General features: G+C 44.3%; 1 protein-coding gene and 1 long non-coding RNA gene across 12 annotated transcripts in view; one reads left to right on the top strand and one right to left on the bottom strand.

Moving 5' to 3' along the window:
- Positions 1-749: 749 nt before the first annotated feature.
- The window catches only part of NFIX (nuclear factor I X), a 266,099-nt gene continuing 250,752 nt past the window's right edge, over positions 750-16,096 (bottom strand). For 4 of the 11 annotated variants that reach the window (XM_044443404.1, XM_044443405.1, XM_044443402.1 and 1 more), the window contains 3 exons: positions 13,952-14,099; positions 10,781-10,875; positions 750-854 (listed from right to left, as the gene is read on the bottom strand). In XM_044443404.1, the coding sequence (XP_044299339.1) occupies positions 840-854; positions 10,781-10,875; positions 13,952-14,099 (258 nt within the window). In that variant the 3' untranslated portion in view covers positions 750-839. The remainder of the gene's footprint in view (positions 855-10,780; positions 10,876-13,951; positions 14,100-16,096) is intronic. The other 7 variants (XM_044443403.1, XM_044443409.1, XM_044443408.1 and 4 more) reach the window with 2 other exon arrangements.
- Positions 848-16,096, top strand: part of LOC123029947 — a 30,042-nt gene continuing 14,793 nt past the window's right edge. The window contains exon 1 of the long non-coding RNA XR_006415998.1: positions 848-2,836. This is a non-coding gene — a long non-coding RNA (uncharacterized LOC123029947). The remainder of the gene's footprint in view (positions 2,837-16,096) is intronic.

Genomic DNA, 16,096 nt, shown 5'->3' with positions numbered 1-16,096 from the left:
CCCTTGCTCTGGAATAAAAATTTGTTTGGGCATCTGGTAGTCAGGAACATTTCTGCTTTTGCTTTTTTAACAAATGAGAAAGCAATGTTAATTTGGATAAGCAAGGAAACTGCACAAGGGAATTTATGTTTGGTTGAAGAAATTTGTTCTGTGAAGATCAAATATTATGGTTCTGATACTGCTCTATTTAAAGCCATTTCCAGTTCTGAAACAATGCAATGCACTGGATTGGTTTTCTAAAATATATTTAGGACACTTAAATGGAATTTAGGACAACTGTGATCTGCTTGTAGTTCCTGTCCCACTCTTTTAGCATGCTCAGAAACCTCCTTGGAATCAGGCTGGTAAGCATGTGAGACTCTAAGGAACAGTCTCCTTTTTCATTCCCCAACAAACATAATCCCTAGCAAACCTTGGTGCAGTTTTGGGGTTTGAGGCTGCTTGATGCGAATGTTACTCTTTCCCCAGGATGAAATTGCTTTTGGGTTGTTTTAACCATTGCCTGAATGGCATGTCCAGAGCTATCTTATATATCAGTATAACAGAGGGTTGCATGACTTCTGTAGGTGTGGATGGGATTCCTTGCAGAAGACAATACTCTTCTACTCAAATGCAAAATCTGTTTTGGATTGGGGAGGTCCAGCGTGATTTTTTTAAGCTTTTCATCTGTAGTGTTACCCAACGTCTCTTACTTTTCCTTGCAGAGGAGCAGCTCAGTGAAGATATGGGCTAAGGACTGAAGATTCTGATTTGCAGGGCTTGAGTGAAAAATTATTATTATCATCATCATCATAATCATCATCATCATCATTATTATTTTTCTTCGCTTGAAGATCCCGTCAGAGGAACCAAGACTGGAGCAGAAGAAGACACAAAAATGGGAGCAGAATTAGAACAGATAATTATATTCTTCATTTTTCCATTCCTTGATATCAAAATATTGATCCTCATCAGGCCATACCCAATGATCCCTCTTTTCTTCCAACCAAGTTTTGCTTTGCTGCCTTCACTCAGTTTTAGCAACCATCTGTTCCCTTTTTTTTTTTTTTTTTTGGTCCTGATTTGTTCTCTCTAGTGTTCCAACCCATGATTTCTATTCACTTTGCTCTATAATACTGAAGCTCCTTCATCTCCTTTTGTTTCAAAACCCTTTGCTAAAGCTTCTTTCAGCTGTTCTATCCAGGGTGCTGTTCCATTAGGTGTTCATGGAACAGGATGCTGCAGCCAATACCTGCTGCCGGCTACATGTACTTGTACAAATTTTTACATGTGTTTTCAAGTGCCTGTTTTTGTTTCATTCATTGTGTATGCTTGCTGGCTCATTCCTCAAAGTGTTAAGGCATGATAAAAATGAAAACATCCTTGATTAGGTGCTCCTTCCTTTTCTATTCTGTCTAGTAAAATGTGCCCATGCCTGGATGCTACTGAGCAGTGTGTTTTCCTGTCTGCATCCCACATCAACTGCTGCAGGTGGATATTACAAAATCATACAGCATGCTGAGGTCACAAAGGCTGAAGGTAACCTAACAAGGTTTGACAGAATGGGAAGCAATGAATGTGACAGATGGCCATTTTCAGTGGCAGACTTGTATTTATTGCAACAACCTATTCTCCCCTTGGTATAGATTTCTGCATATATGCTTTCATCCAGTGAGTTCAGGATGCTACACACAGTTGCTTTATCCTCACAACACTATCCTGTGAGGTAGGTCAGGCTGAGAGAGAGTAAATGGCCTATTTCATCAAGGCTCAGTGGGAATTTGAACCCAGACCACGCCTGACACTCTACACAAGGTTTGGACTTTCTGCCACTGCTGGCATTTGTGTTAAAATAAGAAATCCCTTCCCCTCAGAATCTATATATGACACCTGATGTATCACTCTTTCTTTCTATTTATCTTGCCTTTCTGGCAACCACTGTCAAGGCACTGCCAACTTGCATGGAAAACACAGAGCTGAGCACCATTTTAAAGCCTTGCCTGGATCTGGTTCCTTATCAGCAACAAATACTGAGCAAGTGTTTAGTGAATTCAGTGGAAGCCTGAGCTGCCTCTGCTGCCTGGAAAGACAAAGAGCTTCATTTGAACCGTCATTATCAGGGTTGTTTTCCTCTTGACAGAAAATACCACCTGATGATATCCCAAGCACCATACTTGCAGCTGACAGCAAGAGTCTTTGCTAGCTGCAGCACTTGTTAGAGTGCTAATTTCAGCCATCCATTCAGTGAATGGGAGTTCTGGGCTCTGTTCATTATTTCTACTTAACCATTTCTTTCCTCTACTTAACCCACTTATCTACTTTTTGGAGAAGCAAGCTTGATTCATACCCTTTGATAGACCTGCTGTAGCAACAACTGCCTCTGTTATGGATAGGGGGAGGGGTGAGAAGCTTCAGGTGGAAAGTTTATTATTTATTTATTTATACATACAATTTCTATGCCGCCCCATTTGCAAAAAGCCTCGGGGCGGCTTACAACATAAATAAACAATTATACAATTAGCCTTAAAAAAGTTGCTTTCCCCACCCCCATGCCTCTCCCATCTGTAAAGTGCTGAGGCCATTGCCATGGGCAGAGCAAAGGATGGGTCTAGACCTGTTTTTGCAAACCTAGCAGTGCTTTCTGTTCCTTAGAAATGACAGTGTCCTCCAGGCAGGGCTGTGTCAGGGTGCCATGATCCAGCAAGAGGCCCACCATTCATGGACTATACTTCCTGCTGCTCACTGCCACAGTCCCAGTCACCTGATTTCTCCCTCTAGATGCTAGAAACTTAAATGGACACAACCACTGCCCGAGGAGGAAAGGAATTCTTTCCCTGCCAACCCGTGAAGGGGGAAGGTAAGTTGGTGCCAAGTCTTATTTTATGCAATTCAAGTAGTGAGAGGAACCCTAAGACAGGTTTCTAATTTGTATGCCACAGGCTGCAGAGTATCAGAAGGTTCAAAAATTCTTTCTGATCAGAAAGGTTGGGGTGGAAATTGCAGGCACTGCATGGAGACAATCTGTTCTCTGCCAATGCCAACTGGAGTAGGGGAAGGAGCCACCCTGTGGACAGCATTGCCATCTGCAGCACTGAGAGGACACTGAAGGTGTGGTAGAAGAAGAAACTGAAGGGGGAGAATTGTGAGCAGCTGGAGAAAAAAGTAGGCACTAAGAATGGCCACTAGGAGGGGCTCTACAGTCACAATTGGGGAAACTGGGAAGTTCTGTTCCCTCCAGCTTTCAGTCTTTCCCTGGCTCCTTTTGCCACTGCCAAATACTTTCTTTGCTTACTCTGGCACTATAAAGCATGCTTGCTTTACTGGGTAAGGCTCTCCTTTCTATATCTTTCCTGGTTACAGCTTCCTGGAAAGGATATACCTGATTGGGGGCTTGATGAACCTAAGCACATTTATAAGAATGGCTGGAACAGAAAGTGCCAACATCATTTGCTTAACTTTCAGAGCACCAGGAAAAGCCAATGCTCCTCCCCACCCACAAATCAACAGATCCCATTCTCCTCCCATAGCTAAGCAGGCACTTCAACTTTCAGTTGCACTGCTTTATCTCCTCTCCTCTGACTTCAGCCCAACTGGATCACTTTGGGAGAGAGAGGGGAATCTGGAAACACACCTTTCACAGTAAGGGATTTGAAACTTAACACAGATTATGAAAGGCCTCTAATTGAGGCATGCAGTGAAAATGTACTAGGTGTGCACTAAGTCAACCCACCCTACCCAAGTCAGTGACACCTCAGGTTAAGAACAGAACCCAGGTTTTGTGACTAGAGGTTTAAATAACTAATTCCTGCTCTTTTCCAACACACTTTTAATCGCTCCAAACTCTTTTTGCTCTGCAAATCTCCCGTTTGGCCAATCCACGTTCCTTTCATAAAATAAGATGCCAGCTTTTACACCCAAGTGAATTCCTGCCAGCCAACCAGATTCCTGACCATTAGTCATTGTCACAGATTCCAGCCAATCAAGTGCAGAAGTATTTCCAACCTAAATCCTCCAACTGGCTGAGGTGTACAGTGATGCTTAGCCTTGTAAGCCAATCACGAAGCACTGATTAAATTACAGCATCAGGAGCAAAACCTGACATCTTTGGATGGTGATGGTGCGGGGAGGGACCCATCCAAATTAGGGATTTGGAAACATTCAGTCAAAACAGCAGCAGCAGCACTTATTGGCTGTCCTTGCTCTGCAATTGGCTGGAGTCTGAGACTATATGCTTCAGAAGCCAATCAGAATGTTGTGCCTCAGTAACAAGCCAGTCAGGAGTTGTCACTCCACTATGACAAAGTCTAGTGAGGGATGAATCCATGTTCAGGCATCCCTTCATTTCACAGTATCTCTCAGATGCCTTGAGCAAGCCTTCTATGGTGTTGGGAGCAGGGTTCCCCCCTTCTTCCTCTCAAATAAACGTCAGGGTTTTTTTTTTTTTTTGTCAAAACCACTTTATTTCCAATGTGCAGCCAGCAAACTAATAGCCTACAGAGAAAGAGTCTCTGAGCATGCACAGAGCAGTTGGCTGAACTCAAACTAGAAACTATTTCCAAGAACCCTCCTTTTCAATAACCCTGGACTCCACTCCTCTGGATGTGCCCTTCTGGAGAAGAACTAGCCTCCTCGATCCCTGCAGGCCTTCCAGTTGGCTTGCCCTTCTCTCCTGAAGCCACGTCATGGGGTCAGGGTCAGGCTCCTCTGGCCCCTCTCCCATGTTCTCTCCTGGTCCTGTTGGTTCCCAAGGTCTGCTTCAACACCTGGAGACAATGGCCCTGAGATATGCTCTCCCTTCTCCAGTATCTCTGTGTCGACAGACCGTTTCCCAGCCCTCACTGTCCCCATTTGAAGACTCAGTGCCACTCTTTCCCTGGAAAGCACACCAACAACAACTGCCTCTTTTATTCCCAACACATGACGATGTGACTACTTTTTGATGCTCCCATTTCTAACAGCATCCCTGAGCTGCCTATGAGCTTGCCTCAGCTATTCCAGAGAAGCATTAGGCTACTTCAGCAGGAGGTACAGGTCAGTTGACATCAGAAGAGCACCACTGCTCAGTGGGATCTACCCTAGCAAAGACCACAAAGGCTATGTTGTGGTACACACTGAATTCGAGCAGTGCTGGGGCTACATCATTTCAATTTAGAAGGTGCAATGCACACCCTCTCTCCCACTTTCTCTCCCACAGTGATGAACTAATGGAGGCTGCAGCCAATGCTTCCAGCTACACAGCTATTTGAGCCACAAACATTCTGAAAGATCACCACATGTTTATCTTCATCTTTACCTTTCACTTCAAAGTGACCTATTAGTTGACACTCCTGCCCACTTCAATCCTGAGGCTGCCTTCTTTTATTTCAACTTCATCCCAGAAGCCAAACCCCATGAACTTAGGGGGAATTGCTTCCAGCAAGCTCTTTGGGGAGGTGGGGAGAGACCTTCCCCACTGCAGAGATCATTCTGAGGGATGCATGGCCTCTGCACCTGTTGCTTCCTAAGTTTAGGCACTTCTGTTTCCTCACAGAGAACTTCTAACACTACCAATAAGAAGGCATCGTGAAGCAATTTGGTCTTTAATGGATTTTCTGTGTTACAAATAACTAAATAAATAGAATGAGAATAGCGGCAGGAAAACATGGGAGGGCTATAAATGGAAGACATCACCACCTGGACCCCTTGTAAAATTCTGTGAATGAGGCAAGGCGATGGTGTTATAAAAGCCCTGTGTGGAGGCACCTGTGATGCAGGAAGCCATGTGTATTTATTCACACGTCTGCCTGATTTACAGACTAAGTGGGAAGGTGCGGGGGTGGGGGGATTGTTTCAAAGGAAAAGGAACACAAAGGGGAGCTAAATCCTCCCCTATGTTACTTCACTGCATTGCTACATTGCTTCAAGCACTCTTTTCCGTAGCCTGGCCCACCTTTGTTATAGGAGATGGGCTGGGAGAAAAGTGTTTCAAGCAGCAGGACATAGGGTCTTAAGGGGGTAGAAAGGTGTTTTTTCTCACCTTCATACTTTTTCCTATTGCAAACTGCTCCTCTCCCCTCTTTGTTTGTGAATGGGGCAGACCACATGGCTGACCCAGCAGATCTGGTTTGGATCTAAGGCTTGCTATTGGTGGCTTTTAAAATCTTCGTTTTGCACAGCTGGCTGCCACCATGGTGAAAAACAGTGTTCTACAACAATGGGGCAGGTAGGATTTTGCAGGCTTATGCGAATGGGGCGGCATATACGTTTTCCAAATAAATAAATAAAAACTGAGGACACGGGACTCCCACCGGTCCAGCTGTGCTCCAGACCCTTGGGATGGATTGGTTGAGGGCACTATAATGCCACGTTATGGACTGTCTTTTTCTAGACATGACCTGCGAGATGTGGGTCAGTGTTAGTCATGTTTCTGTAATGCCTGGCTTCAGACAGGGCAGATCACTGAAAGGAGAAGACAACAGCTAGAAATACATTGGATGCTACAGCCACATCAGACAAAATGAATGCTAGTTTGCTTGTGCTGCTGGTGCAGCCTGCAACTTTTATGCCAATTGGGCAAGGACTATGTCAATACTGGGCTCTGCATGCACTGTTAGCACTAAATGAATGTTTAACAACAACAACAATTAAAGCCGTGTGACCAGAAGCTAAGTTCTGTCACACCTCATGGGACCTGCAGCTGTTCCTGTGGGCAACAGCCAGAACCCACAGCTGAGAGAGGGGGAACTGGTAGGCATTCTCCTTCTCTCCATTCCACTCTCCCTCTCCCTCTCCCAATTCTTTCTGTCTTTTTCTTCCTCTCTTTTGTCCTCCTCCATCTGCCTGAATCCAGAGTTCAGAAAAGTCACTGGTTACTGTGGTAACATCTGCCCTCCCCCTAATATACTGATCCTAGCCAATGAAGCAAGGAATATCCTCCACTATATACACAAAACACACATGCAGGCATTAAAGGGTCCTTGCCGATGTTGGAGCCCACCTGGCAGTGTGTTGGCTGAGAAATACCTCAATAGCTCCCAACTATCTTACGCATGATGGGGTAGAGCAACCCCCACATCCCAAAAGGGATGAAAATTATTTAAAAATCAAAAGGCATCCAGGGGGAAAGAGTATCAGCGCTATAAAGAAAGTGATAGGAGTACATTAAGAGAAGGGGGTAGAAAAAAGAAAAAGAAACAAATGGAAAATGAAATAAAACTAGAAAGGTGAAACAGAAAAGAAGGAGAAAGCAAGAAATAGGGAAGTTGCTGGCGGAAGTGCCCCTGCTATTCCTGTGGCTGTGCTGGGCCCTGGTCCAGCCTCGCTCCGGACCATTGTTTCCCTGCCCGGCCCCCCAAGTCCAAGTTCATCTGGGTGTGACATCATGTCTGGTTGCTCTGGGAAACCAGACGGGCCAGACGTGACACTGGTTATGGGATGGGAAGGGGAGCAGATCTCATTCCTGCTCTGTTCTGGCTCCTTTACTCACCACCAGGGAGCAATGGTAACTGGGAAGGAAAAACAGATCAAGCTGAGAGTAATCTTGTATGGGACAGGAGGAGAGAGGAGTCTGAAGACGGGTGGACAGGGCTGGGTTTATGCCCACCCTGCTTTTACCCAACCTTTCTCTGCTATTCTGACCTTCATATCATTGCCACCAGGCACAGTACTGGCAGGATTAAAATATCCCTATATAATATGACATGCCAGTCTATTGTTTCACTGCATACGAAATGCATAGTCATTGCTCAGTTGTTACAAGACATCCCCCCACATGTAAGCAAGGTACAAGCAGGTTCTGCTGCCAGGGAAAATGCCATCCGCTTCCTCCCACAACTGTTTCTTCTACTGAGGTTTGGAGTGCCTTGTGTAATGTGGCTATATGATTGCCACGGTATTACCTGTGTTGAGCAACATGTTCCCTTCTAACTTTCCCCACACCAGCCCTCATGCATGCTTATAGCATTTTGGAATTTTTTAAAAAAGCTTTGCACATTTTTCCTGATGCCCCGTATTGCCAGAGTGGCTTAATCTTGCAGAAGTGCTTCTCAGCATTTCAAATTTGGGAGAAAAATTGGGTTAGGCTAGGAACCCTCTCTCAGACCATGTCATGGAAACAGGATATTGTGTCACTAGTGCTAAATCCAGGGAAAGGCTTCTTTAATATTGAGGGGACAGAATGTGTGGTTTTGGATTGTTAGAAATGACCTTCAGTGCATTTTCACATATGAATCTTTAACTGGCTTTGGTTTAAATTGTTCTGTGATATGAAGGTAAAGGTAACATTAGCTAGACGGTCTACTTGTTAACATATTCTGTTTTCCTTCTGTAAAAACATTTACCTGTAGAACAATCAGTGTGAAGCAAGCTCAAAAATGCATTAAACTTCACGTAAAAAAGGAGTTTTCTAGGCTACTGCAGAGCTAAGCTTCATGGAAAACCAGACATTAGCATCAGGGAATGGATTCCTTGCAGAATTCCAACCAGGAAGCAAGAGAGCAGTGAAGTAGCATACCTATGAACACCACGTGAATGTTCCAAACCTAGAATTGCCAACATCTCCATTGCTCCATCCTGGTGCCTAAAGTTCATGTCAGTGCACAGTGCTAGAGAGACTTACGGATTTCTAATCCTATATACACATAGGTGTTTTGCATTGGTCTCATCCTCTGGTTGTTGCTATTGAAAGAATGGCTTGGCCCAATGTCATCTCCACACCCAGCTTCCTACTTAGCTTTCTAAAAAGCAATTTCACTGCTTTGCCTGGAATGCTGGCTATATCCTGGTACTGCAACTTACTGTTCTTGTCTCACCACCACCGCTCTCTCCTCCCCACACAAATGCTTTGCACAGTAACTGGCTGGCCAGTTGCACAAATAATGAAGTGCCTCAGCTGGCAAAGCTACCTCCCCAATGGCTCCAATCTCCTGTCCTATCCCTTTATAACTCCCATGGGAGGCACCAAGAATCCAATCAGCCCCCTTCTACCACTTTACTTGGCAGCAAGTTTCCTCTCTCCCTTGGAACACTGAAATGCAGCAGATCAACCCTGAGACTGGCAGTGCGGAAGCAGCCTCAAGGGAAGATGAAAAAAGGCAAAAGCAGGAGAAGGGAGAGATTTTGTGGCCTAAAAGAGGGAGGTCTGTTTGACGCAGAAAAATAATAAAAGAGAAAACAGAGTCAGTGTGGCACGAAGTGTCAACTTCTGTATAATTTGTTTCTTTCATCAGGCAAATATGCTATTACTTTCTTCCTTTATTACCTGCTATAGTTTGCTTTCATTACCAAGGGTGGTAGTGTTAGGCTTAGGGACATGTTACCTATTACACTTTGAACGTTGTGTAGGAAAAAAGATGATGCCCACATGTTAATCATCATATGTATTTCATGGTGTACGTGATTTGGAAAATAACTTTTTCCTAGTATGTGCACACTGTACATATAGGTTTTGCTGGCTAGGGAAGATGGCAATTATAGTAGAGCACATCTGGAAGTGCCTTGCTGAGGAAGTCTGCATTACTAAACCATGGTTTGGCAGGATGAGAACAAGCAACAGAAAGCCCAACTTCCTCATTCCTTTTCCCTTCATTTAGCACAATCACAAAGGGATGTTTGGATGATTTTGCTTCCAGTTGAGGTGAACTGAAGCTTGCTGCCTTGTCCATACCTGACAAGCTGCTTTCAGGCTCAACTATATGGTTTGACTGTAACAAAACAACTTCCAAACACAGGTGATCAGGTTGGCTTGTTTAAACCAATTGTTTAGGCCTAATTGTGGTCAAATGAAATCAGGACACACTTTTAACTCCTCCTTGTGCTGCACCAGAGAAGGAGAGGGGAAGTGGAGAGAGTGCTAAAGCTCACTGTGGCTTGTTCACCATGATAAACTATGGTTTAGTGTAATGTGCTAATGTGGCATTAGTGCAGACTCAACCCAGGTGATTATCTACCCTTTTCCAAAAAATGTGCAGGAAAATGTGCAAGAAACAATACTGAGCACATATGTGTATACTTCATAAACTATATAAGCACTGCACACATCAGGCAGTTGCTGTCTCCCATACATTGTACACAATGAAATACACGTAATAATTATATGTGGGTTTCATATTTTCCCTGTGCTTTTCATGCTCAGGTATAATGCAGGAAGTGGCTCTGCACAGTCTCATCTCACTTCACTGGGTGATAAGAACCAGGGTGCTAGAAAGGCAACACATGTGAACAGCCTTGGGAGTCAGTGATCTGCTCAAGCTCACCAAGTGAGCTCTGTGGCTGAGCGGACAGATGGGTTCATCTCCATCCAATGCCTTTGCCACTGCACATCACTCCTAAAATGAGAATTCTCCATCAAATTCCATCTCAGCTACAAACTCACAGGCCAAAGACATTCTCTTTAAGCATCAATTTGCCACCTTAAAAATGGAGAGTGCAATTTATATTACAGAATTGGCTTATGCACTGTTCCAGTATTCCAAAGGAGCTTGATGAAACACCCAGCAACAGTACTCTGTGGTCCTGATATTCAATCTCAATTTTATTCAACCAGCTAAAGTCCTTTTCACCCCTGCAGTTGAAACAAATGCTGATGAGACCCATGTTCTAGCTGCATCCCATTTGTGCTCTGCCCCATTCTATGGAATAGTTTTTGGTGCTGAATACAGTGTTGGAGCTGAAGGGTGTCATCAGACATGGGTGTTTGGATCTAGCCTCACCCCATCCATCCCTTCAGCAGAACCACACCCATCACCCCACCCCACCCCACATAATGCAACCTACTTTTGGGCTACTGCCATATATACACCCTCTATGAAGCTGGTCCCCCTACCTGAGATTGCTGGGGGATGTTTAGAAAGTTGCCGTCCCGGGGTCCGATGCCGACAAACCGGTTGGCAGAGGAGGAGGAGCCTGGCGCTGAGAATGCTGGAGGGGAAAGAGACGTGAGGCCGTTAGGGCCACTGGGTGAGGCTGAAGTCATTGATGGTGGTCATGGAAAAGGATGGGAACGCAGGCTTGCCGGATGAGACTTAAGACCGCAAAATCCAGATAGAAACTGGGTAAATCCCCACCCTGCCTCCCTCCCTCCCTGGAACACCATCTCCTCAAAGGGCTCAAGAAAGTAGGATAGCCAGCTATAGTTGTTAGTGGAGCCTGCTATGAGGGATGGCAAAATCTTGAGAGATGTGGGTTTAGGGACACTGATGGACAAGGGCAGCCTGACTGCATGAGCAATTCCAGCAGCTGCTTAGGGCAAAACTTTTTAGAGACTTCAGTGAAGCCATATGCCAGCATCCTATGTGGCATTCCTGGGATGCTCCTCTTGGATCATGCAGTGCAGGCTTATGCAAGCCTTGCTGACTGAGGTGGATGATGGAGATGGTCTAGCCTTCATTTTCCAGGCTTTGCTTCTCTTGAGTATGCTCACGTGCTTTCTCTCTAGTGCAGCAGAGCCTTTGTGTCCTAGGCTAGCTTTCTCTTCCCATGTGGAGAAGGCTGGGGGCTTCTTTGTAGAATGTGCTATCAGCAACCTGAGACAACCCCACTGCCAACTGGCGGAGTGGGTGGCATTCCAAAACATGCCCATGTATGGACTTGCCAAGAGATGAAGTCTCATGGTCTGCATGCCTTCCCTGGGCATAGCACTATGTGCCAGAAATATGTGAGTCCAGCACTTCAGTATCTTCAAGGGCAGAGAAGACTAAGTTAGGGGCAGGGAGCAGGCATGGGAGATTTCCCCACCAAAAAGCTGATTTCCAGTGTGAAGCCCCGTCCAGACCAAAATTTACTCAAGGGATAGTGTGAAAGCTCCCTAGGAGATTCTGAAACCACATGCTAACGCACACACATGTACATGCACACACACACAGAACAGCCAAGTGTGGCGTTTCACCTTCAACTCAGTTCCTGATTACAAATATCCCTGGTTGCCTGAAGCTATTTCACTTGCTGGTCATCTTTGTAGGACCTTGATGGGAATGCAGCAGCTCTTGCTTGGTGAGTTGGTGAGGCTTGGTTTCAGGGACTGGGACCAAGGAGGAGAAGCCTCCTTTTCATTGCCAGCCCCCAAGGCAAGTTACTCCATCTGTCCCCTGGTTTCCAATGCACTACTGGAAGCTTCATTCCCTCTTGCTGATCTCCAGCTAACAAACAGCTGCACAACCAGCAGACTTGCATGAAATATCTGGTGCTGGACTGTACCACTTCAGATTGTGGGATAGGGCCTGAAAATTTGCAAGTTCCCCTTGTGTTTAAAAATTTAAAAATCTGCACATACAAAATGAGCAAATTAACAAGAATAGTTTTAAGCTAGACTTCATTCTAACTCACTAGTTTTCAGTGTGAATTGAACTTCTTTTTTTAAACCATGGACAAGCATTCAAACATCCAGTGAATTTGGGGCGGTGATGGTGATGATGATGATGGTGATGATGATGATGATAAATGTAATTATGTCTATTATCTTCTCTGTTCAGGCCAGCACCAATATTTTATGCTGAGCTTGTTGATCATGTAGATCAACTCCTCATGCTGATGGCATCCGATCTCAACCTGAAAAGCAGCTGCAGTGCCCCCCACCATTCTGTTAGCCCCATTACCCTCTGTTAGCCTGGTTATGGGAGTGAAAAAAACTAACACATACATAACCCCAGAATTTTCTTTCATTCCTAGAACCTGGCCCCCATTCCTTTATTTCTCACTTATTCCTCCCCACCTTACCACACCACCAATTCAATGAAGAATGTGAACAGCGTGAGAGTGAGCAATGCCATGAGCACAGATGTACAAAATAAATTGTTAAAATAGAAAAGAAGGAAGAAGAGAAAACAAAAGGAAGATGGAAGTAGTAGCTGATTTTTTTTCTCCAAAGGGACTCCCTTAAACTACAAAAGATAGTGAGAACCAATTCATAATTGAAAAACCCAGGAATCTTGACTCCTATCTCTCCTGCCTTAGCTTTGGTGGACACTCCTCCCCCGCACCTTACATACCAATGGGAATAGCTAGACATTCTAGATCACAGCCACCATCACCACAGCCAAAAGACACATTTGCTCTCCTGAGGGTGGGGCCAGAAGTCCTAGGTTTCTGAACCACCCTATCCTACTTCAGCGTTTGGGTCCCATTTCTCACCAGTCACTGAGAAGAGTATCTGGAGGTTCTGATCCCAACTTTCCCTCCTTTTTCCTCCCGTAGGCACACCCTTTCCAGAGGAAGCACAAAGCACAGGGGATTACAGCCAGCTTGCTATGGTTCTCAATAGAAATGGTTTTTTGAAGCACCAGATGAACACACACAAGCACATCTTTTCCTCATAGCACCACAAAATAAGTAAATAAATAAATAAATAAATAAATCTAACAGTAATTTTTACTCTGAGAATTGTAAAAGTATGGTTTATTTTACTCCTTAAAAGCAAAGCAAAACAAAACAAAACAAAACATAAAGCCCCACTCAATCGTTATCCAGGAGCCACTATGACGACAACAACATAATGACAAACAAACAAATAAATAAATAAAATTGAAGGTGTCCGAGCTGGGCAGCTACTGCATCTTTAAACGCTGGGGGATGGGATGGAAGGTGTGAGGGGGTGATGGCAGCTTTGGAAAGGGATCAGATGGGGTGTTTTAACCTTTAAAACAAGCATAAAGCACAAGACTTGATGATGACAACATGGTGCCCCAAACCCTCCATTTTGGTCTACTAGCTACATAGAGCCTGCTTTCCTCACTTTCATCTCCCCGTTCATTTCTCTACAGTCTGTGTTCCTTTTTTCCTTTCTTCTCTCTAAGCAGTTTCTCTTATGCTTCTCATTCTTCTGCATCTATCACTGTGCACATTCTTCTCCATATCTCTTTTCTTTTCCCTTTCACCTGCTCTCCCCATTATTTCTGCCCTGTTCAACCCCTTGCCTTTGAAGGGCGTTGGGGTGAGGGTGGGAAAAGGAGACCTGCTTGTGTTTTGCTTGGTGGTTTGGGTTACACTTGGGTCCACTTACAGGGTGACGTTGGTGTCGGTGCTCCGCCCTCTGGGTTAGTGCTGGTGGATTTTGTATCAGGCATTGGAAGGGGCACTGGTCTGGCCACAGGTGGTGGTGGCGGCAGCAAAAATGACCCCGTGACTTTGCCCTGGCCGCTACCGTTAGGCTGCGAACAACATAAATACAGTGATGCGTGAACGAGACAAGGCAACGTTAAAGATGCAGTATCTGCTGGTGGCTCCCAGAGCTGTGAGCAAGGGAAAGGAGTTCAATTTGGGTTGAGGGATGCTTTTTCTCCCCCTTCTTTTTCCTAAAAATCATTCTTTGGTTTTCAAGCTCCCCATTATCTCCCCTCAACCTTTTCCCATGTCTTCATTATCCCTTTCCTTCAAACTCATATATGTTCCTTTTTGATGCAAGCAACTCAAGTCTCAATCCAGGGTTATCTGTGATCCAGCATGACTGTCAGGTCAGAATGATAACTCCTCCATTTGGATAGCAAGCTATGACAGCCAGAGTCCTAAGTAGATATTTTCTTTACCACTCCTCACTGCAAAAGCTGTAGACCGCGCTACAGACTATGGCTCTACTGCTAGGAACAGGCTATGATTTTCACTGGGTGCCCTGTGGCCTAGCTGGAACGGTTGAGTAGCCCTAGACACCACTGCAATGTCATGATGTACCTGTGACTGTGTACGGGTGCCTGAAAATTATTACTTGAGCAAGCAAGGACTTAATAGTGAGAGGATAACCACAAATTTTTTATCTGCGTTTTAGTTCCTAACTGGCTAGATCTATGGGATCACAAATAAGCCTGAAAAAGAAATATACCTCTGTGTTCATTAAAGATTTGTCTTTCCATCTCAGAAAATGCCAACCACAGTTCTTCTAAAAGCATAAATATGGTCCTTGGAAAAAGCCACAAGATTTTGTAGCAGCCACCAAGGTCATTTGTGAACTTAGAATCTGCAGCATTTCATTGCTTAGTATTTAAACACAGAAAGAAACATCTTTATTCCACCTGTTACATCACAGAGCTGGTGAACTGGGGCTAGAAGAAAATATCTACATATCACAAATCTACTTGGGGAAAATGTTTCCTCAGCTGAGTTTTTCATGTCTTCATGTCAGGCAACAGAGGCATTAGAACTGTGACTACTGGACTCCACATTCGGAGTCAAGGCCTAACCCAAGCATATAGAAAAGGCATCTAGCTCATGGCTAGGACTAAATTAAATATAGAGAAAAGAGCATTTTGTTCTGATTTTATGGGCTCTTGATTTTCTCAGCCCTGGAAATGCAATCTCCCTTTCCAGGCACCTCAGTTAACAGACCCTCTTGCACTAATTCTGCAGTCCCACAGCTTAACCTCCCTGGGATTCTTACTATTTCTATGCCTTCCCAAATTTGTCTGATAGCCTAGGAGAAGTCAGAGGAATAAGAATCTTCATTTTGTATGAAGGATAAAAAATCTTCATTTTACATCAGTGACTCAGAAGCCAACATGAGATCCAAAGATTACTTGGATCTACCAATGATAGCAAGTAATCATGAGCCTTGTCATGATAGTGCTTTGACTACTGGTTCTGGTAATAATTCTATTGCTTGATCATTGTGCTGCTTCAGGGCTACTCTGGAAGCTCTGGATAGAGGGCTGCTAGAGACTTTTATTAAACTAAGATAATTAATCTACAGCTGGGGACTCTGCTAGAGCTGACAAAAGACAAAGTGTGCTGTGGAACCTTAAAATCTTATTAGCTTGTCTTTGCCTTTTGGTTTTCTCACAGTGACACAGCTATTTTTCTGGCATATGTCCTGGTGTGACTGAAGGGTCTTTAGGCTCTTTACCCAGCTGAATTGCTTCCACACTGCTCCTTTTCTCTGGAATTGTCAGTCTTTGCTCAATTATTTCTGAAAGGGAATCAACAAAATGTTGTGGCCAAATCATTGGATTCCAGGGTTTTCTGTGTTCCTCCAGTTCAGAAATGATCCATAGTCATTCTAGTTTACTGTAAAATGCAAATACACATCAGCCTGTTGAATGTGGAGAGGCAAAGCACTACTGAGATTTTAAAAGACTACTGTGCCTTCAATGAAAAGCTTCTTATTTTGTATTTCATTGCTTTATATTTAGTGTAGCTATGGAATTACTAATGAATTTCC

Source organism: Varanus komodoensis, unplaced genomic scaffold (assembly GCF_004798865.1).
Source record: "Varanus komodoensis strain SLA01 unplaced genomic scaffold, ASM479886v1 scaffold42, whole genome shotgun sequence".
Lineage (NCBI taxonomy): Eukaryota > Metazoa > Chordata > Lepidosauria > Squamata > Varanidae > Varanus > Varanus komodoensis.
This window is presented reverse-complemented; position numbering and strand designations above follow the sequence as displayed.